A 24,073-nucleotide genomic window follows, 5' to 3' on the forward strand; every position below is an offset into this window, starting at 1 on the left:
CAAATTTCGTAGAAAAAAAAAACTTTTTAAAAAAGATATAAATAAAAAACCAAAAACTTGGTTTTTTGAATTTTTCACCTAAATTTTGAGGTTATGTGAAAAAATTGGAAATACCAAAGTTGTAGATCTTTTTATGACCTACAACTTTGCCATTTAACTTTTTTCCATAGGACTGGTAGTTTCGCCGGAAATCAAGATAAACAATTTTTCCCCCTTAAAAGTCACCCCCCTCCCACTTCCCGAACTCGGATCGACCGTAATTTATTTTTCCTTTCATTTTGATCATAATCCCCTGCATTTCTAATGGGTTTCATCCTACTGTAATTTTTTTTCGTTTTTTACTATTTTTGAAGGCTTCGGCACTGGTCTATATATGCAATGTAGCAGCAAGCTAAAATGAATGATTGACAGATTAACGGCGTTTCGATCCGGTAAAGATTTTCTTCAAAATCCGTCTAATCCGGATTCGCACATTGTTTATACGTCAACTAATAAGACGATTATAAATAATAATACCTATATATAATAATAATAATACATTTTACCATAATATTCAACTAAGCAAGCTCTTCGTATTCATTGATATTTGAAACATATCATAATAATGACTATATTACTTAGACAACTTGTAAGTAAATAACTACGTATACTAATAAAGAATTTATAGTCGACGTATCAATATTATTTCTCTATGTTGCGAATACATTTTTCTATCACAACACGTCATGTACGAGTATAGTATATTTCATTACAAGTGCGGAAAGCCTGTCATTACAACGAGTTCCGACGAATGTCTACCCGAGCCGAGGCGCAGCCGAAGGTGAGGGTTGACAGTCGGAACAAGTTGCAATGACGGTACCGCACGTGTACTGAACGACTATTTTTAATACAGTTGCGAAAAAATTAGGCAATTTAATTAAACTATTTGCTTTTTTTTCTCTTCTCTCCACGCAATAAATTCGTTGCACGTAGATATGTAGCGACTTATATGTTTCCGGTAAATTGTTTTCCGAAGCATTTTGTGCAATTATACTGAGTTCGGGTGGTATTAATTCAAATAAAATATCGTCGAAATTAATCATTTTGTGCAACAAATAACTCAACTCGCAAGAAAATTTTTGGAAAAAGGCGCCAACCGTCAAAGAATATGAGCAAAGCTTTTTTTTCTTTTCTTCACCCATTCTGGATAGGCAAAGGGAACTTCGCCCATACAGCCAAGTTTTCAGTAGATTATTTTTATTGCAATGAAACCAAATCTAACTCTTTGAATCCAATAATTAAATCTGATATTGAAACAAATTAGTAGCTTCTTTTTAAAATATTTGCATGAATCATAAAAACTTCTGTGATTTTTTTAGTAAAAACTTCGTGGTTGGTTTTTTCTTTTTAATATTTTTTTATTGATATGAAACAAAATCCAACAAAATCCAAATGATTAGTCAACTTTTTAGAAATACGTATTTGCATATATCATAAAATTCTTTTTAATATTTTTTTAATTGATATGAAATGAAAAGAAACCTAACCGAACTTATTGAATCCAATTATTATAATTTTTAGAAATCATATGTCATAAAAACTTCTATGAATCTTTTTAATAAAACCTTCGTGGTTGGTTTTTTCTTTTTAATACACATTGTTTTGACAGTCGGCAAAGAAAACGCACGAGTGCGGGAATGGCAAAGAAAAAGCACGAGTGTGTAATAGCCCACTTTCCGAACGCTATACCTCCCTGCAATATGCCACTTTTTGAGCAACTGTATTAAAAAAATAGTTACATATCACGTCAGCGGTCACAAGATATGAATTGCAACGAAACATCTAACCAATTGGAATAGGTAGAGAAGGAACAAGCCTTATATTACATACTTATGAGGTAAAACTTCTTAAATGTTATTTACTTTACGGTTGGATGGCATTTTATTAGTTTTTTGGGTCATACCAAAACATACCAACAGATAAAATTTAAACCTTATTATATTATTAACAATTCTTGTATGTCCATTCCATTCACGTGCACCATTAACTGAAAGGTGACATCCGTACGTGAGTGTTCTCATTAATAAAACTGGTATGCGTACTAAGTATTGTTTTGCGTGTCGCATCATAATTGAATATTACCTTGTTCCTGAGGTGCTGATACCCGAATTCGACTGTCTTCTCGCCTCTCCATCTCAATCAATACATATTCACCCTCATTTACATTTCTAGTGTGGTAATGGATTAGAAAATAAATTATTCAAAGAGTCCTTTGTCCAACTATGTTATTTAGAACTGATTTACGAGCACATTTTTAAATAAACGCACTTGTTCAGCGTTATTCGCTGCTCTTCAATGTTTTTGTGGAAAATAATTTAACAAACATGAAAACAGTAAATTATGAAGGTGAAAATTGAAAATAAACTATAAATATTTTAGAAATCTAGAGGGAAAATATATCAATTCAAAGAAATATGAATCTTTACAATGAAATAAGGCACAAAGAATGCTTCGCTTATGAAGCTGCTACGCGTTTGCTACGATAATTATTGTATGCGGAATTTTGTACCTAAGCATGTAGACATTTTTAATGACCACTGTGTTGTTGACCAATGTTTTTACACTGAACAACTAATATTTCAAATAAAAAAGTTTCACTCGAAGGCTGTTAATAAATGATAAAACAACTATATTAAATTACAGTTAAGAGAAAAAAAAACATCCTCGGAAAATAGATTTTTATTGTCGTTTTACGTATTACAATCGAAATATTATAAAATAAAATATATTAAAATAAAAATGAATGATGATTAAATAACAAAAAATTCACGTAAAGGTTAAATAAAAATATTTACCTCACATTTATGAAAATAATTTAAGCGCAGAATCGAATTAAACTTCTTTTTCTATGTATTTGTGTCACAAAAGTTGTGTTTGTGAACAAGGTGCAGTAAATTTACGGTCGGTACGATCGCACTCAATGCGATGTGAAGCGCGACTGACTTACACGCTTGGTCACAGCAGTGAGCAAGCACCTACACCTCATTTCTTGCTTCAAGATTTAACTGTAATACTATGGTATTAAATATAAGAGTATTAAAGGTTTTAAGGTAAATAAGTGTGAATACATATTAAACGTCCTTAGTAATTTGATAAAAACAAAACTAAAAGAGAATCACAGAGCAGAAGCTTAAAGTAGGTAAAACATAAAAATTAATCATAGTAATACCAGAATAAGATAATAAAAAATGTTAGTTTATAGTACAATATATTTTTATTTCATAAGTAAGAGACCACAATAATGATATCACCTAATATTAACACACCCACTTACTATTTACATATTTTAAAATAAAAGAATTATATAACTTTAATAGGTAATTAAATATAGGGGAACCTCGAAGGTGATACAATTTTTTTAGAAGAATAATTTTAATATGAACTATAATTTATGACAACAATTATATAGAGTATCTTCCTGTTTTTTAAAGAAACTGTTTATTTAATAAGATATTTCTACTACATTAATTATTTATTTTTATATGCATATCCAAAAAAGATCTGTCCTTATGACTCTTTTTTATCATTACTAGAACTAACAGCTTCATCTGACTGCAAATGTTCAATTGATGCAGACAATTGCTCTAAACTCTGTACAAGTTGAGTCATCTTATCTTTTGGTGAAGAGTTTTCAAAATTGTCCTCAGATGGTTTCTCTGGATCACCATACAATTTAAAATGTAGCCGAGCCAAATGCTCTTGCTGATCCCTAACATTAACCATTTGTTCCATACTACAGCCTGTACTAAACGCACTTAATTTTCCTGTGTGGAAATCTTCAAGTAAATCTAATAGAGCCTTCTCCATGTGCTTGACATCTGGTGTTTCTTTAGGTATATGCTTAGGCCTATTATTGTAAGAACGCATAAAATCTCGATGTTGTCTTCTTTCATTGACGTACGACATTTTGGTCGAATCATTAAGACTGTTGGCTGTGTTTGATAGGCCGTGAGCATTTTTAGATGTAAGACTTGCTGCACCGCTCGACATTTTAATACTAGTTACCGGAGAGGTTGCTGATGGAGAAACCTTCTGCTCCTCATCTTCCCCCTCATTCTGCATTAGTTGTTGTGTTTCATTACTTTGTTCCAAATCTAAGCTCATGTATAATTCGTTTTTATATTATACAATAATCAGTTATCTTGCAATAAAAAAAATATTTATTCGTTCAATGTATTGCTAGTACGTTATTTTAATTTTATTTTTTAAATACACAATGAAAGTAGAATAGTAAATAAATATATTTTATTGCTTAGTATATTATGTTCCTCATTGCACAGTTTACATTTATAGTATACCAGCTGTGAGCTGAGATACACACCACAGGTAAATACAATTTTACACAGCATATAAAAGTGGTATAGGTATTATGCTAGGCCATACGACCCTAGCGATTGACTATAGACTATTGTGAAAAGATAATGAATGTTGTCATTCTCTAATATCCCTAATCCCCTTAATTTTAATTTTACATGAATTTTCCCAAGGCAAGACATAGTTCAGAAGTGCGGTTTATTATACAGAGTACAAAACTTCATATATATTCCGTGATTGTCTGACTGATATGATTGCTGATAAACAACAGTAGAAATAAAAGTAAAATCACCGTCGTATAAGAAATTGATTTAAAAAACACTAAAATAATATTTATTTATTCACAGTGTTTAATTGTACTGTTACGAAAAACGTGTTCTAAATATAAAAATATACAACATGAACATAGTTTTCGATTTCGATGCCACCTAGACCTAACTTTAGAATGTCGAATTGAGGTGTTGGTGTGCGCTCGCATCGTAAAATTCACTCTCATCATTTTTCTCCATCGCGACAAAAGAAGTATAACTTCCAAAATAATAAAAAAACAGGCAAGAATATCTGTCCCATTCCCACTCGAGTGCCTGATGTTTTTAGCGACTCTCATTTATCATTAAGGGCAAAATAAGTATGTATTCTATTTCCATTACTTCTCTCAATTATACACAGATAGACTAAGACAACATCACAATTCACAACGATAGGTAACAACAATCAATAGCACGCATAGGCTATTGATTGTTTAATTTGTGCAACTTGGGTAAAATTATGAAGGAGATCCATACTTAAAAAAATTAAACACATTAGATATCATAAGTTTATTCATTATGAAAACAAACATGCAATTACATTTTTGAAATGTTGTAACACTATGTTATTCATATTGTGCTCTATATGCTGCTGTGAATGGTTAAATAAAATTATAAACTAATGCTGACAGAAACAAAATTGGGACGGACTGACATTCACCATTTTGGTGTAGAATGCAAATAATAAAATTTTTTTTAAAGCAGACTTATGTATATAAAACAACAATATATAGCAGTACAAATAATATCATTAACCACCAATGGTAATATTATAAAAGAGTTAAAACATTGTTAAGAATGATTTGATCACTTTGTGAAAAGTCATATTCAATTGAACTATAATTTTAAAGTTGTTATAATTAAGTATATAATAAAAAAGGAAATAAGTGAGCCATGAATAAAAAATTTCACCAGAATCACAGCAATTAAAGGCGGTCATAGAGCTATTCTCCTCCCAAGTTATGTTAAATTTCTTTCAATATAAGAATTACCTTACCATGTAAGGTATTGCCCTATACACCACATAACCTGCAACATCGCATTAAATATGTAAAAATGTAATGTATGAAATTTTAAATGACTAAAAAAAGCTGCTTTGTTTTCAATTAAATGAACAATTGTAATATATTGGTTTTTACAAAAAAGAGGTGGTCTGCCAGGGTTCTACAAATTTTGCCACATAGTATACAAGGTTGCTTTTACAATAAATAAACATTGCGCTGATTATTAGCGTTTTACCTAAACGTTATATATAACAAAACAACATACACAATTACACAGAGCAACTTGTAATTTCGAGCTTCCTAAAAATTTTCAACATTCAGTTATAAAAAATACTTAATCCCAAGAGAGTACCAAGTGATCACAGATTCTGAAAATTCCGTTCGTATTAGTACAAAAGTAACCAACTTTGAAACGGATTTTAGTTTTACCTATTAACTACACGCGGGAGAAAGCTGGTACTTGCCCAGTACCAGGAGTTTCTATGAGTACGCACAGAAGGACTATAGCATTACACCAAAATCTAGTCTATATATCATGTCAAGGTTAATTTACCTGCACAAAATTTTAGTTTGAAACCAAACCTGATATTATGCCTTGCCTTTGGTATCTCTAGAGTAATTCTCTGGCTAAATAACATTTTATGAACCATATATGAGCATGTACCAGTTTTCGTTAATCCTAAAGAGGTAAGATATGCTAGAATTATTACTTAGCTACATAATAATATTTGAAAGCCAGTACAGTTACTAGTAATAAAAATGCAGTATGTACTTTGGCAATTAGGAATCTGATAAATTTTTGCATAAATTATTAATAAAAAAATATCTATGAGTACTAGCGTTCAAATATTGTTACAGATATATTTGACGGATGTATCGGAAATATTTGCTTTTATAGTTCGAAATAAAAGTAATTTTACCTCATGTCACCTCCGTCACAATTTACTATCTTTTGAACACGTTGCAGTGATTGTAGAGAGCAGGTGCCAGATTTTTGTTTCACCAAAAAGACCCTGTTAAGCTACAAATACTAAGCAATACGATTACAAAGGCTAACCCTAGATTATGTTTGAGATAATTTAACAATCTTAGGGTCACCATAACAATATATTACGATTAACACAGGTCACGAGGTGTGAGCAAGAACTTCGGAAATAAAAAAAATAATTTCATTTATAATGCTGATTATAATATAATACCACAGGCTCCTATTTATAAGCTCATAGCTTAGGGCTAGTATTTAAGAACGTATTCAAGGGGTTGTTTCACACATTTTACTGTCTTCAACACGAAATTTAGAGATGACCTAAGTTTTTTGTATTAAATGAGTAAAATTAATTTACATTTTGTTTCTCTATTAACACTGTTTATTATGGAATTACATTAAAAAAAAATAGATTAGAAGAAAATAAAGCAATTTGCTCACACCTTGTGACGTATTCCTACAACTATTATGATTATAACTATATGGATAAAAGCTTAATAAGCAAAACACTAAAAAAAATAGTAGTTGTTTTCACTGACTTTGCGCATAGAAAAATATATTTTGGCATTGGAAGTACAAGATGTAAAACGAACATGTTCGTAAACACATAGTGTGTGGTATAAATATTTAATTCATGAAATAGAGTCTAACCGAGAAAAATATTTCTGTGGTCTTTCTAATATTCATGCGAGGATTATCACTTATCCTTGTATTTCATCAAAGGAGGATATAGTTTTATTGTTCGCCCTAACTACCAAAATAGATTAATTCACAAAGTCCGTGCACAACTATAAAATTTAACGTTAGCTTAAACTAGATCGTGATGGTATCGCAAACGTAAACGTATTAACAAAAACTTAAGTATGTAACCAAGTTTCACATAGAGATCCAAAAATATGTATTAGGGAGATCCAAAAATATTAGGAAGATTCAACCATTGTATGACCACATCTTACAAACTCAATGGTCCAGAACAGAATTGCAGAATGTTACATGGTATTAAACAGATGTTTGATTTATATAATTTACAAATAGGAAATGCAAGAACTTACATTTTATTTCATTTTTCATATTATGCAGACCGACCACATTTCCCATTTACCTAAAACTTAAGTAAAAAAACCTATTCTTTGTTATAAAAAAAAGAGTAACATTCTGATTCTTTTTTATAATACATAATACATTTTATTCACACAAAGTATGTGCAGTAAATTGACATTATACGTATTTTAGGCAAACATTCAAAAGTAGTTTCTTATGAGGTCCAGAACACAGCAGTGTGGTATAATAACCAATTATATATTGGAGCCAGCATAAACGAGTTGGTCGTTAATAGATTGTAATGTAAAATGTAACATTGACAAATGTAAAATTGAGATTTTCTCGTATGAATAAAAACTTTAAATAGAAATATTTTGAAAACATAAATACTGAGGTAATAATTTCAAAGTTTTCTATATAGGAAATATGTCATGAGCTAAAAGCCAAAACAGAATCCCAAAAACGGGTTTCAGTATTTTAGTTCAACTTTAAAACAATTATATCTAGTAATTCAGAGACATTTCATAAAGCCGTTCCTTAATATTCCAATACATTAATACCAATGTTAATTATGCCTATCCTATGCAGTGCAAACAACAAAAACTTATCTATCCCAAGGACATATTAACTTTGAAATTATTCTCAAACTTAGTGAATCAATGGAGCAGATAAGTATAAGATACTGCAATCCATATGTTACGTCACACATTTTCACTTTGTTGCAACCAAATGTATGACAAAATTTATAGAAAAAAATTGAACAGCGTCATCTGTTGAGGTTTTACTTGAACTGTCCGAGAACGAACGCGTCCATAACTTTAGGTACGTGCTCGTCGACCCCGACAATATCAAGAACACCCTCGTGACTGCCGTCTGTTGTCTCCAACCGATGGGATGCTAGCGACATCACTATCAACCTAAAAAATGTAAATGTATTATATTAATCTAAACATAGGGCTTCCCCAAATATGGAACAAAAACCTGGGGCCAAAGCGTTTACGCAAAACATAAGGATTATAATTTGTATTGATGGATTATATACTTTTACAAATCAAATTGTTTTTATTTTTATGAAAGAGTTATTCAATTATAAAAAAAATCATAGGAGCGAAGTTGAACAACAATGGTAAGGTAAGTTCATCAATTTTAAGAAATTAAATTCATTATTTATCAATTACATTTTTCTTTACTAATAAAGTACTCTCGAAAAATCAGGTCTTCAAGTTTTCAGTATTTTCTAAATGCATTTCTAATGAATACTTACTTAGCATCAGGATTTGCCATCTTCGTCCTATAGCGCTCAAGGGCTCTCACGGGGCAGTGGTCCACGACATCATTTTTGGTGGGCGGAGGGCCAAACCTGCCCGCAGGTCCTCTGCCTCCACGGGCCGACTTGTCCAGCTCCATGTAACGGGTACTTCGGTCGATCATGTTAATAAATACGTCGAACTTTTCGTTCATTTTGCTGGCCCATTCGATCGGTGCGTCCAATTGCACGCGACCAAGTTTCTGTTTCTGTAAGCATTTTTTGACAATGTAAATAACTTTCGGAATGTCGCCATATGATTTTTTTTGTTAATAAGTGAAGATGATTTACAAAAATTGTAACAGTCTTATTTGTTAACATTTTATAATTTCAAAATAGTAAATTAACGGTAACTTTAACATATATATTAAGACTAATAAAGTAAAACATTGATGTATATTAATATGTGAGAGCTATATATTTATATATATTTAATAATGGCTATAAACGCGAATTTATTATTTATTTACATTCCTCGACGTGCCGTAAGTTTTTCTTAATGTGTTTTCAGCAGCACACCTTGTCAAGATAGCTGTTGAAATTTTATTTAAATTGAGTAGATATTTAAGGTTCTTAGTTTATAATCTCTAGACTATAAATAAGTTTTGACAAGTGCAATCTCAATTGATGATTTTGTTTGCTTTTTTAAACGCGACTACAATAAGTAGAACCTATTGTATCACATAAAACTGGTTGCAGGCAAGTCATGAGTAGGGTGAGAAAGGGTTATTATTAAAAGATTCTAGAGTAGGAGGCCTCTGTCGTTGGATGAGTAAAGAAAGGACCTTGTCTAAAATAAAGGCTATTTTATTCCATTTTATGCCAGTTATAAATTACTGGGTTATACGCCAGGTATAAGACAGTCACAGGAAGGGGACGGATTGTGCTGGGGAAATATTTTTTTGGGATGTTATTTCAGAGGAGGGTAAGGGGGTATCGCGTCCCAACGCCGGGAAAATATAAGAATCTGATTATGAAAATTCTATGAAAGAAAGAAAACAAGAAGAGATGTTTGAAATATTTTAGAAATTCTGATCAGAAACTTTGAACCCAAAAACATTTGCATTTATAAAAATAACTAACACGTAACAGTAATTTGTATTATAAGAACTTCTTTTAAAAATTCCTGGAAATGCACAGTACACTACATTTAATGGAAATCAAGTCCTAAGAAAAAAACTAATATATATTTTACCTTAAGATACATCGCCGTGTCTTCAATATCGTTACATTTCTTTCCATTGATGAGTTCAATGCCTTGTTCAGTGAATACCGCTACTTTAACATGCTTCTCGCGTTTCAGAAGTTGCAGCATCAGGATGATCGCTGAAAAATATTAAGATCTAAATTAATACAATTATCCTCAACCTTTCATAGTCGCCGTTTCGGTATCTTCTTATGGCGCTATTTATCCGTTTGCGATGCATTAACGTATTGACAGCACCGTATATAAAATGTAAAATTTCCCTACTAATAAAGAAGATACAATATGTTAACAAACAAAATACGTCAAAAATTAATCGTATCTGTTATTTAATAAATAGTGATAATGTTATAGATTCTATTTGATACATGCGGGAATAGCCAGACTTTAGATATAATAATAAAAAAAAATCAAGCAAATTTTATTTGTGTTCTTTTTATGTATGAAAAAGTCATTTGTTTACATCGTGTGGAAAGGTGTTCTTAAAAATTAAATACCGCTTTTACTGGCTTTGTACGCAGGACAAATAACAATGTTGCGTGAAAAAAAGGCAAAGCAACGACGAGGCAAATTAGCTAATTTTGTTTTGTTTTACCAAGATAACACCACGCACAAGTCGAGTTGCGATTACGCCAAAAAGCTGGCTTTGAATAAATGGAACATTGCGGACCCAGCCCCTAGTAAATTTAACCTATTTCCGAGGTTAAAGGAGCTTCTCAAGAGCCATAAATTTGAAGATGATGAATTTTGAAAATCACGATTTGAGGTATCAGAACGAAAATTTTTATAGAAATATACAAAGTATGAGGAATCCGACACCTTTCGTTTTCCCGAAATAGTAGAAAATATGATTGTCTTCTTCTATAAAATTATATCCGTTCGTCTTATTTCATTTTTATACCTAAAAGGGGACTCCGTCGAATTATGAAATAACATATAACTGCGTCATACTCATTATCATTCTATATTGAACTCTCATATTACAACTTCCACACAAGCAGAAAAATAAAACAAGTTTTGTATCCATCTTCGTCGTTTTAAGGTCAGTACCTGGATGACCGAGCTTAGCTCGGTATTTTTTTTTTATAAATCGTGTTTTTTGGAAATTTTATTTTAGTACGAATTACATACTAATAAAATTATGAAATATGAATATAATTATCGAATAAAGATAATTATATTCATATTTAAGTTTTTATTTGACTGACATCTTTAAACGAGCAATTCTATGTTTAAGTTGATAAAACACAAATAAAATGACATTTTCTAGAAACGATTCCTAGCTAAATCGATTTGTCGCCCCCGAAGCCCTCCCTATACTAAATTTCATAAAAATCGTTGGAGCCGATTCCGAGATTCCAATTATATATATATATATATACAAGAATTGCTCGTTTAAAGATATAAGATAAAGAAATAGCAGCTTAAACTGAACAATTATTTACCAGCATTTCCAGGTGAAACGTGTGAGTTATAGAAGCACTCGGCAAATTGACGCGTCTTGGTTCTAGTCCCAGCTGGCTGTACGTTGTCGGCATCGCCTCCGCCGCCATTATTTGGAACTACATCCTTCTTCTTGCTTTTCTTTGATTGACCGTACTTTTCACAGAAATGACGACCTAAAAATATCACATTATATATCCCCATTGTTCATAAAAATCAAATCAACCTAAATACTGAGTGTATTATATCAATCGATAATTAAATCAATGTAAATAATTTTCGTCTTGTTTCTATCAAATTGTTCTCCGGATTTAAAGAAGAACTTTATTAAAAATAGTGCAATTGTACTGATTTTATACCTATTGCTTACAAATATTAGAATTATTTTGAATATCGTCTAGTATGTCATGTTGAATGAAGTATATGTAACACAGGTCTGAAATTAACCATCAAAAAAGTTTTTGGCGGCGTATAAACTAATATCAAATAGTTAACTGGATCACGTTAATCGCATGTCTTTATCTCGTCCAAAAAAATCTAAAAATTTTACATGTGCTTTTAACAAAAACATTATTTTTAAAATTTATTTAAATTAAAAATTTTAATTTCTTTTTATATCAGTTTTGTAAGATTGACATTATGGTCACTTAATTAAGGCACACAAGTTTTTATGAAAACCTACAAGCCATTATAAATTTAAATCTTCACCTTTAAACATATGGTCTCTCATGTCAAGCGTGATCAAGTAACGGGCGTTAGTGGGCGTAGTCAGCTTCCAGGTGCTCTTGATGAGAAGGTGCAAGGTGGCAATCACGGTTTTGTTCGGCTTTTGATCGATACCTATAAAGTTTAGGAGACAGTAATATGAGTGGTCATGACTTTAAATATGTATTTGGTTAATGAAATAATCTTGGATTTAAATATGCCGCCTTACCAAAAATAAATATCTGAATATATTATTACCTTGTAAAAATTATATATAGAATAAATAAAGAAAATACATTTTTATCATTTATAAACTCATATTATTTATAATCCACAGATAACGATAACCATCAACCCTTAATGGGGCACTGGACCCACTGAATTCTACAATTGAAATTTTTCCGAAGTTTAATTAGTTAGCGGTCAGTGTAAATGATAAACAACAACGGATGTGGCATTTCTAAGGCTTGTAAAATGGTTAGCTCACAATGGTTTTCTTATAAATACTTAAGCTCAACATCAGAGTTAAAAAGCTCATCGCCATAGAATCCCACACTTAACTACTGCTATAAGCCACAATAGATGAACAAATGGAAACAGAAATAATTTACCCCAAATTTTTACTTCCTTTGGGTGTCGGTGAGTGACAGTCCACTCCCAAACTTTACTTTCTACATTAAATGTCTGTCTCTGCCGCCGGCGTTGCTTCTTCTCCTGAGCCGCTACAGCTTTCTCATATTTTAACGGCCTGTGAATAATATGAAAATTATTTTTTTAATACAGTTGCTCAAAAAGTGGCATATTGCAGGTACGTATAGCGTTCGGGATGTGGGCTATTACACACTCGTGCTTTATTATTTTCATTTCATATCAATAAGAACATTCTACTGAAGACTTGCCGGTATTTGCATAGTTCCCTTTGCCTACGTAGAATGGGTGAAGAAAATATCCGCTTATATTTTTAGTTAGGGGGCGTCCATAAATTACGTGAGGTGTTTTTTTTTTAAATTTCTGCAATGGTGAGATGTCGTGAGATTTTATTCATTTGCCGAGACCCCCCCTCTCTCCAACATAAGATTAGATGAGATTTGACTCGACCCCCTCCCCCCCCTTAAACACCTCACGTAATTTATGGACGCCCCCTTAGTTGAGCTTATTGTCCTTTTATTATGTTATTAATTAAAATTTGTCGGAAGTCTTTGCAATTACAGGTTTTCCGCACTCGTAACGAAATATAATATTCGTCGAACTATAAATTAGAATACATTTTTATATTAGGTCCTATGTATTTCTTATATGGGGTTTGTTCTGCAGGTCGAAAGTTCCAGAACAAAAACGTTGGAACCAAAAACCCACTGTTTATTTCACGACACCGCCGACATAAATTTATTATTTATCCTTCGAGTCGTTCCTGCAACACAGGTGGACCTCGTACTTGTTAATAACACGATATTTCATGTTTTTATTTTGTATAGAAAAAAAATCAATCATGATTTTCAAAAAACAAATAAATAACTAGAAAATAGTTAACAACCCCAATTTCATGTGAAAAGACCTAATATTATAAATTTTTCTTCCCTTCTGTTTTGGTTGTTATTTAAAATGCAGATAAAACTATATTACTTTTTGACCCTTTGCTAGTGTTGACAGACCAAACCTTTTATTAAAACATTGTAACATATTAAAATATAGCATTGGTATTACAATAGTAAGTAGTATATAAAATGCAAATAAAAATCTTACTTAGAATTCCTCTCATAGTTGCTAGCAACTATGAATATTTCAATGGGGGTTACTTTCGATGCCTTAATCTTGTTGTTATTTGTGAGTAGAGAGCACAGAATAGCTGTGGTAGTAGAACTCTCTGTTAGAAAACCCATATTGTGTATACGCTGAATGTTATGCAACACTTTTTGCAACGGCATTTGGGGCAATATCACATCCCATACCTAAAAAAATTATTTTAGATTATACAGTGTGCATGTTGCAAATATATTTGACATGACATTTAGAGCATCCACTAATACAATTTAAAAATAATATTTTTTATACCCAAAAATCCTAGTATGTTTTTGTTTATTTCAAATATTTCATTGCAAATAAATTACTGAACTAGTGGCTTAGTTGTAACAGGCTTACCACTTAAAACTTAATGCTGGATTTTGAAAAAAACAATAATGTCCCACATTAATTAAAAACAACAGGATTGCAAATCAGTTTACTAATGAAGTGCGTCTCCTTCAATATAAGCTATAGAATTTAAAGATTCTAATAAAAAATTGTAACCTCTTGTGAAGTAAGAAGATGTCCAGGCACATGGTCTAAGGTGAAATGATTATCTTGAGCAATTTTAGCAGCATCCTTAGGGTCTTCACAATGACGCATACTTTCAACTTTTTCAATGTAATCAAATATATCCTCTGTTCCTTGAGCATTGGCCATAATGGTCCTTGCTCGTTTTATCCCAAATATTATGTACTTTATGATAGCATCTCGGGCTAGAACAACATTCAGTTTTGTATATTTCAGGAAAATTTAAAATTAGTGACGCCTATTATAAAAATAAACTCTATTGATGACTTTCTAAGTTACTAGAAAATATACTTATGATTTTAAACAATCAAACAAGTTCTAAATAAAAATTCGAATATTTCTTACCAAAATCATTTTCATCAATTTTCATGTGGGATTTTGCCACCAATGTTTTATGGGATCGGCCATGTCTGGCACGTACTCTAGTGACCTCTTTTGCTAGTTCCATGGGATCTCTATTTACATACCATTTTTTTATGAAATTACACCAACCCCTGCCATTTCCTTAAATAAAAATTATTACAGTATTATCCAATGTATACTTTGTAAAAAAATTATAATCCAAAAATTCAATATGTAAATAGTAAAATAATAAGTAATAGGAAAACTTCATAATTTTTTTCAAAAAGTGGGGGAAATTGTGTGTAATTTTATATATTATAAAAAACTCAAGGTAAGATGTCTATGTTAAAAATTTAAGATTGTAAATATGTCATAAAATAATTGATAATCTCATTTTCAACACAACACTTTCTTACAACACAACAATAACATTTTCAACAAGCTGTAACATTACAATATTGCACAATGTATATCTTATACTAACCCTTAGTTCAATGCCAAATCATTTTACATCAGAATCACAAATCACAACAGAAAGTATTACAATTATATAGTTAATAATAAACACATATTCTATTTTATGAACTGGATCACCTGTACTTACCAGTCTTTAACAGTCGTAGAAAGTTATTAAACATCATCATTTCCTCAGGGGTTTTACAAACTTCAAGAGCTGCCCGATATGTTGCTTCTTTTACTCTTTCTGAGCCATAATAGAGACATTTTGCCAAAGCAAATGCAATGCTCTCAAAACGAGTAAAGTGGTCATCACGAAATGCCTATAAATAGTATACAATTCAGCACTACATCTTAATAGCTTTCAGTGGTTCAAACTTTGAAAAATGTAATCTGCATGTGGTGGAAAAAATAATCATTTATTACATATTATTCCTGTCTTAATTGTTATTTAATACAAACAAAAATATTAAAGAATATAATTATACTGTAAATTATACTCTAGGATAATTGTTATGGTTAATTTTTTTATAGATTTATTTAAAAAAGCTATAATGGGAAAAATAAATTAGAGAATTACCTTTAAGATAATATTTACAACCTCAGTATTATTCTTATCAGCTATAAATACTTCCTGCAGTACAGGTGGCTTAAAGTCTTCAAAATACTTATGTGCCATCCAGCATCCAGGAAAATATTTTGGTATTTCGATGCCAGTATGCAGAAATCTCAATAAACGAATCCTTAGTTTGGGATCGAGAGTAGGTGACGCCGTCATTTTTCGCTTCGTAAAAACTCTCGTGGATGACTTTAGAACGCTTATAAACAACTGTATACAACGAAAGACAGTACTTCCATCCAAAGACGATGCGTAAAAAATCTACTCCGCAATTACGTTGCTCCTAAAAAACATAAAGATAGAAGAGGTAAATGCACCATACGGCTAGTTTATTAGTTTTTATCGGTATTCAAGCGAAACATGTGTCAGTTTCTGCGTAGCTGAGGATGTGGCCAGAAAAAATGGACATTGTTACCGAAACACGATTAAAATTGCAGTTAATAAAGAACTTACAGTCAATCACAAAAAGAAAATGGATGTGAAATGTTCATATAAAATGGCATATGGAAGACAAGACACTGTAAAATAAAAATTTAACTAAATTCGTTCCTACCTACTATTCTCCATCAGCCACAATATAATAATGAAAATGAATATTGCCATTTGCCAATTGACAATTTACATATTTTTTAATTTGATAGACTGAATATCACATAGGGGGCTTAGACGAGGTGCCTTAACAGTAGTGTATGTAGAAAGGCGAGAACTAATTTCAATATGACAGTTCGGGTCGATAGTGGGTAGTGTAGGCAAAAAAGGCGTAAGTCGGGATACAATAAGCGACACCATTATAGTGCTACGAAAAGACACACATTAAGGCTCATACTCCGCTCCGTCAGCGGCTAATGTTAAATGTTTCGGAACAGTGGAAAAAACACCGTTTATCAGCCATGTTTATATGTGACCTCAATAGCTGCTGTTTTCTTTAATTCGGTCCCCTATCTTTAATAGCAACTGTTTTGTTTGTTTGTAACGCTTGAATGAAAAGTTTTTGTTATTAAATAATTGTAATTTTTAGAAATCTACTTACTATTTTCAAACATATTGTATACAAATTCTTAAAATTTCACGATTTTAACAACAACAACATTCGACATCACATGGAGATGCCCCATTACATGGAGTGTATAACTATTGGAATTTCCATGAGCAACAAAATAGTAAGTAATTTCCTCACCGTCTGCTGGCCAACTGCCTATTTTAACGACGAATTAAACGATTCTTCTATCGCACATTAAGTCGATAATTTGTAGACAATTGACGTGCCCCACGGTTTAATTTTAGTCTAGTCTATGCATATGTTTATAATTCCCACGACTGTATCTATTTTATAATTTTTTGGTTTTTAGTACATTTATCTTAAACATTGCAATGTATGTTTAACATAAAACCGTTTAACTTGAAAAGTTTTTTTACCTTATTTTTATTTTCTAGTTTTGAGTTTTTATTTCGCATTCTGTTTAATTCATTTAGTGCTTAATTATTGCGGGCAAGAACGTTATTTATAGTATACTAGCGGATCCGACAGACGTTGTCCTGTCTACACGTCTTTAATTTCAAAATTTCAATTTTTAATAAGCCATTTTGATGAAAATTATTATTCAAATGTTATGACAATATCTAACGATCCAGCACATGGTCACACACGATATAACACAATGATAACAAAACTTTTTTTAAATTTCGAGACAGACTAAAATTAAAATTCAAATATTATTTAAAATTTGACACTGCGATGGTAGCGCCGTCTGTCGGATCCAATGTAAAACATTCCAAAATCAACAACAACTAATAAATTGAAAATTAATTAAAAACACATTGTCCAGCGGACAAAATTGTGAATCTAAACCATTCCCAGATCCCCTTGAACACACAAAAAATTTCGTCTAAATCGGTCCAGTCGTTTAGGAGGAGTTCAGTCACATACACACGCACACAAGAAATATATATATTAAGATTGTATTCTGCTTGTTGAGCCCTTTCATTTGATACCCATATTGATGGGATTGATAAAACCTACGTTATCCGCCATTTTGTAGTGGCGGCCATCTTGAATTTATAATGATAATCAATAAACATAATTGTATTGTCACCAAAATCCAAAGTGTATACAAAATTTCAGATTAATCGGTTGACAGTGAAATTTGAATTACTAAATTTGACCCAAGAATAATAAATAAAACAAACGGAGTGAGCTAAATAAAACCGTTTAAAAATACATTGTGTAACTTGTAAGTTAAAGATACTTGTTTGTTGTAAACTTTATACCATTTAAGGGTATTGTATATTATAATCATAAAGTAAAATGATGGCATATTATATGTATTTGTATATTTCAGATGTAAAAGCAGATACATTACAGATACATACAGATTATATCTCAAATTTTGGAGCACCAAAAAAGTTGTCAAAGTAAAATTTTAATTAAGGGTCACAATTTCATAGCAGACCCGATTTTATTTTATAATTTTTACAAAGGTTTTTTTTTACCATTTAATTGAGTACTTGCTGTTTCACAATTATCGCTTCTTTTAACGTAGAAGTAGGTTTTCAAACAAAAAACTACTATATAACTTCAACTGAAACTGGATTTCTTTTTTGCAGCTTCCTTATTGTAAATTTACAATAATATTGTACAGAATAAAGTTTTACAAGGTTTATAAAAGTGAGATTAGAAATACATTTCATCCAGGGACAATATGACGGAATAAGGTGCTACGAACAGCAGCTCGGAGCTACGCTGTCGACTTTGCGGTAGTGTAGTACCATACCTCTTGGCTACGAACGAAGCGGTAGTGTATGTAGAAAACTTTTCGGCACCAATCTGGCTAGGTCGTAAATTCATTCGACGATTCCGCTGATCTACCGTTGTGTATCATGTGACTGATGTATAACAATCAATATTTTAATTATGGATTTTTATATAAATTAATAATTATTTACAAGTTGATTTTACTTCAGAACGCTACTTAAGTAACTCTCTCGATTACTCTGAATAACAGTTATGAGTTATGATGATATTAAATTTTGTTCGTTCGTTTCAAAGTTGTAGGATCAAGATTAATAGATGTCACCACAAGAAACGGAGTTATGACTTAGACAACTGACAAGTGCTTTATGATTCTTCCCTCTTACAGTCTCACAGCTCACTATTAACTTATTATTTTCTGTGGATCCATTAGCCTATTTCCAAATCAATTGCATTGTACGTAGTTTCATATTTAAATTGTAAAACAATCGTTAAGAAATATGATAGCAGATGTAGACAAGTGGATTGAAATTGCCAAAAGGTGTAAATATCTCCCAGAAGACGATTTGCGAGAGCTGTGTAATATTGTTTGTGATCTTCTTTTAGAAGAGCCGAATGTACAACCGGTACAGACACCTGTAACTGTTTGCGGTGATATTCACGGACAGGTATTCTTTGGTATACTCTTGTTACAATGTGCATTATATAAATATTAAAAGTTGAGAATACGAATGGCCTGCACAGTTGATATGGTCACATTTACATCCCATCTGATACATGCGAATTTATTTATTGATTACAGTTCTATGATTTAGAAGAACTTTTCAACATTGGTGGACAAGTACCAGAAACACAGTACATATTTATGGGAGACTATGTAGATAGGGGGTACTATAGTCTTGAAACACTTACATTATTAATGGCATTTAAAGCGAGGTATCCAGATAGGTATGAAATTGTTATAATAGTGATGTAGGCATTTGTTTTCAGTACAATTCAAATCTTTATTCTCACATTTTAGGATATTTCTGTTGAGAGGAAATCACGAAACATGTCAAATAACAAAAGTTTATGGTTTCTATGATGAGTGTTTAAACAAATATGGAAATGCAAATGCCTGGAAAGACTGTTGCAGGGTTTTTGATCTTCTAACTGTAGCGGCTGTAAGTAGTTTTGTTATACAAGTAATAATAATCTCTTTTTATCTCCCTCACAAATGCCCAAGGATCAATTTAATTTTTGTTGCTTTTAATACATACTTGACATATGTATAATATATTCAGGAAACAATTTTCTTCATAAATATCATATATCATTTCTTTCCACGTATTCAGATAATAATCTGAATACCTGGAAATCATAAGTCTGGTTAATTCAGTCAAGTTTCATCAAAATTATTAACTTGTTTAAATTTTTTATGTTGTATATTATTTAAATAAATTTTTATATAGTATATGAAAAAATATGCAATGATAATCAAATATTTTTTCAAGCATAAGAAAAAAGTAAATAATTTAATATGGTTTAAACTGCTTTTCAGTTAATTGATGAATCTGTCCTTTGTGTGCATGGTGGTCTCTCTCCTGAAATATCTATGTTGGATCAAATCCGATGTATTGATAGAAATCAACAAATACCTCATAAAGGTGCATTTTGTGATTTACTGTGGTCAGATCCCACCGAAGATGATACTAAATGGTAAGCTGAGCTTGAGAAATAATTATTGCTTAATAATCATGCAATTGATTGAATCAATTTGATTTGATTTAATGCAATTTTTTGTATTTGTCTGACTATAGCATATTAAAAGACACTGAGAGATAACAAATTGATTTCACACAAAAATTTATTTGTGCTTGCATTTAAAGTGTGATTAGCAAACTGATGTTAATTTATTGAGCAATTATTTAAATTTACAGGTCGGTTAGCCCTCGTGGCGCTGGATGGCTCTTTGGCAGAGTGGTCACAGAGCTTTTTATGAGCTATAATGATCTCACTTTAATATGTAGAGCACATCAGCTAGTAAATGATGGTATGTATGAGTTTAAAACAATTAGATGTGTACCTAACCTAACCTAACATCTATATGTGACGTTTTTTATAAGACTAATTTTTTACCATTTTACTTAATTTGCTTAAAATGAATAATTACATGCTCTCATTCATTTCATGTTTTCAGGTTATAAATATATGTTTGACCAAAGATTGGTCACCATTTGGTCAGCACCAAATTATTGTTATAGATGTGGAAATGTTGCATCAATAATGGAATTTAACAGTGTGAATGATAGGAATGCGAAACTTTTTAATGCAGTGCCAGACAGTGAAAGAGAAGTCCCTCCACAACAAGCAACACCCTATTTTCTGTAAAAAATGTAGACTATTACCTATTTGTTAATTATTCCATAAATGTAATTTTGTACAATAAATGTTTTAATTATTGGACTTCTTTAGTATAATGATTACTTTCCAATGTTCTAAAATAATTGTAATACTATTTGGAAAGATTTGTACAAGGTAAAAGACTGTTGTGTTTATAATATTATTTATGTTATAATGATCTTTAGAGCAACACAGAAAGTTTTACAAAAACAATTCAGAGTAGTTTTAGTCTCGGTTATAATCAAAAGTGTAATCAAAATAGGCTTGGTCAAAACTCTGCACTCGTACATAACCATCTTCTCCACCAGATGCATAACTCCTACCATCTGGGTGGAATGCCAAACTGTTAATGGGCCCAAAGTGTCCCTTGACCCTTCCAAACTCTTCTTCAAACACAAGATGGAAAAAGCGAGCATCAAATTTACCCTGTCTTGTAGAGGTTGTTGTCACTTCCATAGCATCTTGACCTCCACCAAGCACAACATGATCTAATATTGGACTAAGGGCTGCTGAGTTTACTGGACGTTCTGTTTTATATTCTTTCAATAATTCTAAAGAACTTGTGTCAAATAACTTTGCAGTTTGGTCCTTTGAGGCTGTAATAAACATAGTACCATCTCTGGATAGTTGCATGTCATTTATTTGACGACTGTGTTCTTTTATTGAGTGTATTTTTTTTCCAGTCTGAAAAAGAATTTAAATATAATTATTAAGCCTGTTCTGTGAATTTAAAAGAGCTTGTTCATTGTTATTAAGAGCTTAATGTTTTATTATGATAATATTTAACTATATTTCATGAACATTTCTTTCAATGTTAACTGGTTCCATCTTATGTCTACCTACATAAATTTTAATAGTAGTTTTAAAATATTACTGTAACATTCATACATCCTTACAAACTTTTTACTATTAAATTTATTGATACATACTCTCAAATCCCATTGGATTAAATCACCAGCTTCATGTCCAGTAATTATTGTCTCATCAAGTGTTCCCCAAATCATAGAAGTCACTTTGGAGTCTGTGATTTCCCATTTTAAAATTGATGATGCAGATGAGATTGAATCATCAATAGTTCTAGTATCAATAATAAATACCTGGAATATAATATATTTTTTTCACAGTTCAAAATTAAATCTTTATTAAAATGTAAAAACCATAAATTATTTTAATAAGCACAAAAGTAATCAGGAAATGCATTTTATCAAATTCTGGTATTATTTATTATTATAATAAGTCAAATACTATTGACTTAATTAAACAATGAATATAATATATTTTAGAAACATTATGTGCACTATGTAAATATCAATGTTATGTTATGACATTTACCTCACAGGGATGACCCATAGCTTTGTCAGTAGTGTAGGCAGCTTGGTAGGCACTGTAGCTAAAGTTACATGTGCGTACGGAAGAATTGGTTTTAATTGTAGCTATGTTTTTTCCAGTTTCTAGGTCCCAAAGTCTAAAACCATTTTAAACAGTTTTGATACAGAAAAAATTATACAATGTGAATTGAAAAGAACAATGTGAATTGCTTATTATATAAATGTAAACTGACCTGCATGAGCTGTCACCACCCCCTGTGATCAGATGAATACTCTGCCAATCAACATCAAGGCACCATACCACCCCACCATGCCCATTGAAAGTACCCAAGCGCTCACCATTAAGTGACCACCAAACATTAGGCTTGGAATCTTTTGCGGCGGAAAATAGCAAATCTCCTTCACGATTGTATTTAATTTGTGTTATTGCACGTTCGTGCCCTTGCAGCATTAGAGGTTTCTGTAAAAAAGATATGAAACACGGAAATTAATACTACTAGAAACTTTATATGCTAATAATGGTTGTCACCAGAAACTATATGAAACATTTCCTTACCATTTTTTTACTTTATTATAATCAAATAAAGAATATTTATGAGTAAAATTATAATTCCTCAAACATGTGGCAGAATTGATGAACAAGCTTAAGTCACAGATTACATATTTATATTTTATATGACTACTGCCATTAGCCACAGGTTAAGAACTGTTTAACAAGAAAGTAGTGACAGCCGACAGCAGTCATTCTGATTATGTAGTTTGAAAGTTTAATAAAATAAATTTAACGAAGATATTAAATGCTCATTTTTCAAATATTGCCATGTTAGAGTTAATTAGTTGCCTGTTAATTATGACGCTTGCTTTTTTTATTATTCCTTTGAGTGGGCTAAATTATTTCGACCTGGGCGTCTAGCCAAGTTACTACTAAAACGTTTTCTACCGCTTTTCCGTAATAATTGCATTGTCGAAAATGCTTCGTTCGCAGCCAAGAGACATGTTACTAAATATCGCTAAGTCGATCTTCGTTTTTAGTGAAAAGGCACAAAATAGCATAATATATTAATTTTAATTGCATGTTTAAATTAACAAGCTGCTTTGTTTCATGTTTTCTCATAAATTTCAGTTTTGAAATAACTAAAACGTATTCAATGTGCATAATCATGAAAAATAAAAATTTGTTATACTTATTTATGTATTTAGGATAAAGTTCATGAAATTCAAATACAATGTGGAAAAAATAATGTAAAAAATTATTATAATATCATGATATCGAATAAGTTATTAGTGATAAGCTAGTAGTGAGAATTGTCTTTATGGGTAGGTATACATAAATACCTACCCATAAATCTGATTTCATTTCTATAAAGTAGTAGAGGTCAAATCCTCAAAGTCATCGGCGTATGTTAGAGTCTTAAGTTATCTAATAATTTATAATTTTTGTAGCACTGTCATGGCGTCGCTTCTTGTATCTGACCCCGCCACGCCTTTTGGGCCTACTAGGTTACCGAGTATCGTCCCGAACTGTCATTTTCAAA

General features: G+C 31.3%; 4 protein-coding genes across 5 annotated transcripts; 1 reads left to right on the forward strand and 3 right to left on the reverse strand.

The window, feature by feature from the left end:
• Positions 1 to 2,839: 2,839 nt before the first annotated feature.
• LOC111004207 (coiled-coil domain-containing protein 28A) lies at positions 2,840 to 4,348 on the reverse strand. The gene has a single exon (XM_022275124.2). The coding sequence runs from the start codon at positions 4,141 to 4,143 to the stop codon at positions 3,547 to 3,549; it is 597 nt and encodes a 198-aa protein (XP_022130816.1). The 5' UTR covers positions 4,144 to 4,348; the 3' UTR covers positions 2,840 to 3,546.
• Positions 4,349 to 5,156: 808 nt separating this feature from the next.
• On the reverse strand, positions 5,157 to 16,675 carry LOC111004196 (60 kDa SS-A/Ro ribonucleoprotein). 2 transcript variants are annotated; one of them, XM_022275102.2, is made up of 12 exons: positions 16,633 to 16,675; positions 16,041 to 16,362; positions 15,609 to 15,783; positions 15,008 to 15,166; positions 14,636 to 14,847; positions 14,093 to 14,298; positions 12,961 to 13,097; positions 12,353 to 12,484; positions 11,647 to 11,820; positions 10,193 to 10,323; positions 8,956 to 9,206; positions 5,157 to 8,608 (listed from the first exon to the last, which is right to left on the reverse strand). In XM_022275102.2, the coding sequence occupies exons 2-12, from the start codon at positions 16,236 to 16,238 to the stop codon at positions 8,473 to 8,475; spliced, it is 1,911 nt and encodes a 636-aa protein (XP_022130794.2). In that variant the 5' UTR covers positions 16,239 to 16,362; positions 16,633 to 16,675; the 3' UTR covers positions 5,157 to 8,472. The 2 variants fall into 2 exon arrangements, with proteins under 2 accessions (XP_022130794.2, XP_022130803.2); XM_022275111.2 differs by having other exon boundaries at positions 16,533 to 16,643.
• A 2,545-nt stretch (positions 16,676 to 19,220) lies between these two features.
• On the forward strand, positions 19,221 to 21,469 carry LOC111004266 (serine/threonine-protein phosphatase 6 catalytic subunit). The gene is made up of 6 exons (XM_022275233.2): positions 19,221 to 19,496; positions 19,631 to 19,776; positions 19,850 to 19,991; positions 20,369 to 20,526; positions 20,748 to 20,860; positions 21,008 to 21,469. Exons 1-6 carry the CDS (start codon positions 19,329 to 19,331, stop codon positions 21,196 to 21,198), a joined length of 918 nt encoding a protein of 305 aa, XP_022130925.1. The 5' UTR covers positions 19,221 to 19,328; the 3' UTR covers positions 21,199 to 21,469.
• LOC111004265 (eukaryotic translation initiation factor 3 subunit I) lies at positions 21,357 to 23,248 on the reverse strand. The gene is made up of 5 exons (XM_022275218.2): positions 23,095 to 23,248; positions 22,772 to 22,998; positions 22,543 to 22,675; positions 22,140 to 22,307; positions 21,357 to 21,894 (listed from the first exon to the last, which is right to left on the reverse strand). The coding sequence occupies exons 1-5, from the start codon at positions 23,095 to 23,097 to the stop codon at positions 21,436 to 21,438; spliced, it is 990 nt and encodes a 329-aa protein (XP_022130910.1). The 5' UTR covers positions 23,098 to 23,248; the 3' UTR covers positions 21,357 to 21,435.
• Between the last annotated feature and the right edge of the window lie 825 nt (positions 23,249 to 24,073).

The sequence above is a fragment of the Pieris rapae genome, chromosome 12, assembly GCF_905147795.1.
Source record: "Pieris rapae chromosome 12, ilPieRapa1.1, whole genome shotgun sequence".
Lineage (NCBI taxonomy): Eukaryota > Metazoa > Arthropoda > Insecta > Lepidoptera > Pieridae > Pieris > Pieris rapae.

What these genes read in the sequence shown, in the direction of transcription:
- LOC111004196 (XM_022275102.2), bottom strand. Translation starts at nt 16,238, where the DNA reads ATGACGGCGTCACCTACTCTCGATCCCAAACTAAGGATTCGTTTATTG. An exon ending in TTGTAAATATTATCTTAAAG is followed by an intron (nt 15,784 to 16,040) that starts GTAATTCTCTAA and finishes TACTATTTATAG; the next exon opens with GCATTTCGTGATGACCACTT. An exon ending in AAAGGAAGTAAAAATTTGGG is followed by an intron (nt 12,485 to 12,960) that starts GTAAATTATTTC and finishes TAAACTTTATAG; the next exon opens with GTATCGATCAAAAGCCGAAC.
- LOC111004266 (XM_022275233.2), top strand. Translation starts at nt 19,329, where the DNA reads ATGATAGCAGATGTAGACAAGTGGATTGAAATTGCCAAAAGGTGTAAA. An exon ending in GCGGTGATATTCACGGACAG is followed by an intron (nt 19,497 to 19,630) that starts GTATTCTTTGGT and finishes TATTGATTACAG; the next exon opens with TTCTATGATTTAGAAGAACT. An exon ending in ACCGAAGATGATACTAAATG is followed by an intron (nt 20,527 to 20,747) that starts GTAAGCTGAGCT and finishes TTAAATTTACAG; the next exon opens with GTCGGTTAGCCCTCGTGGCG.
- LOC111004265 (XM_022275218.2), bottom strand. An exon ending in GGTGGTGACAGCTCATGCAG is followed by an intron (nt 22,676 to 22,771) that starts GTCAGTTTACAT and finishes AAATGGTTTTAG; the next exon opens with ACTTTGGGACCTAGAAACTG. An exon ending in TAATCCAATGGGATTTGAGA is followed by an intron (nt 21,895 to 22,139) that starts GTATGTATCAAT and finishes ATTCTTTTTCAG; the next exon opens with ACTGGAAAAAAAATACACTC.
- LOC111004207 (XM_022275124.2), bottom strand. Translation starts at nt 4,143, where the DNA reads ATGAGCTTAGATTTGGAACAAAGTAATGAAACACAACAACTAATGCAG.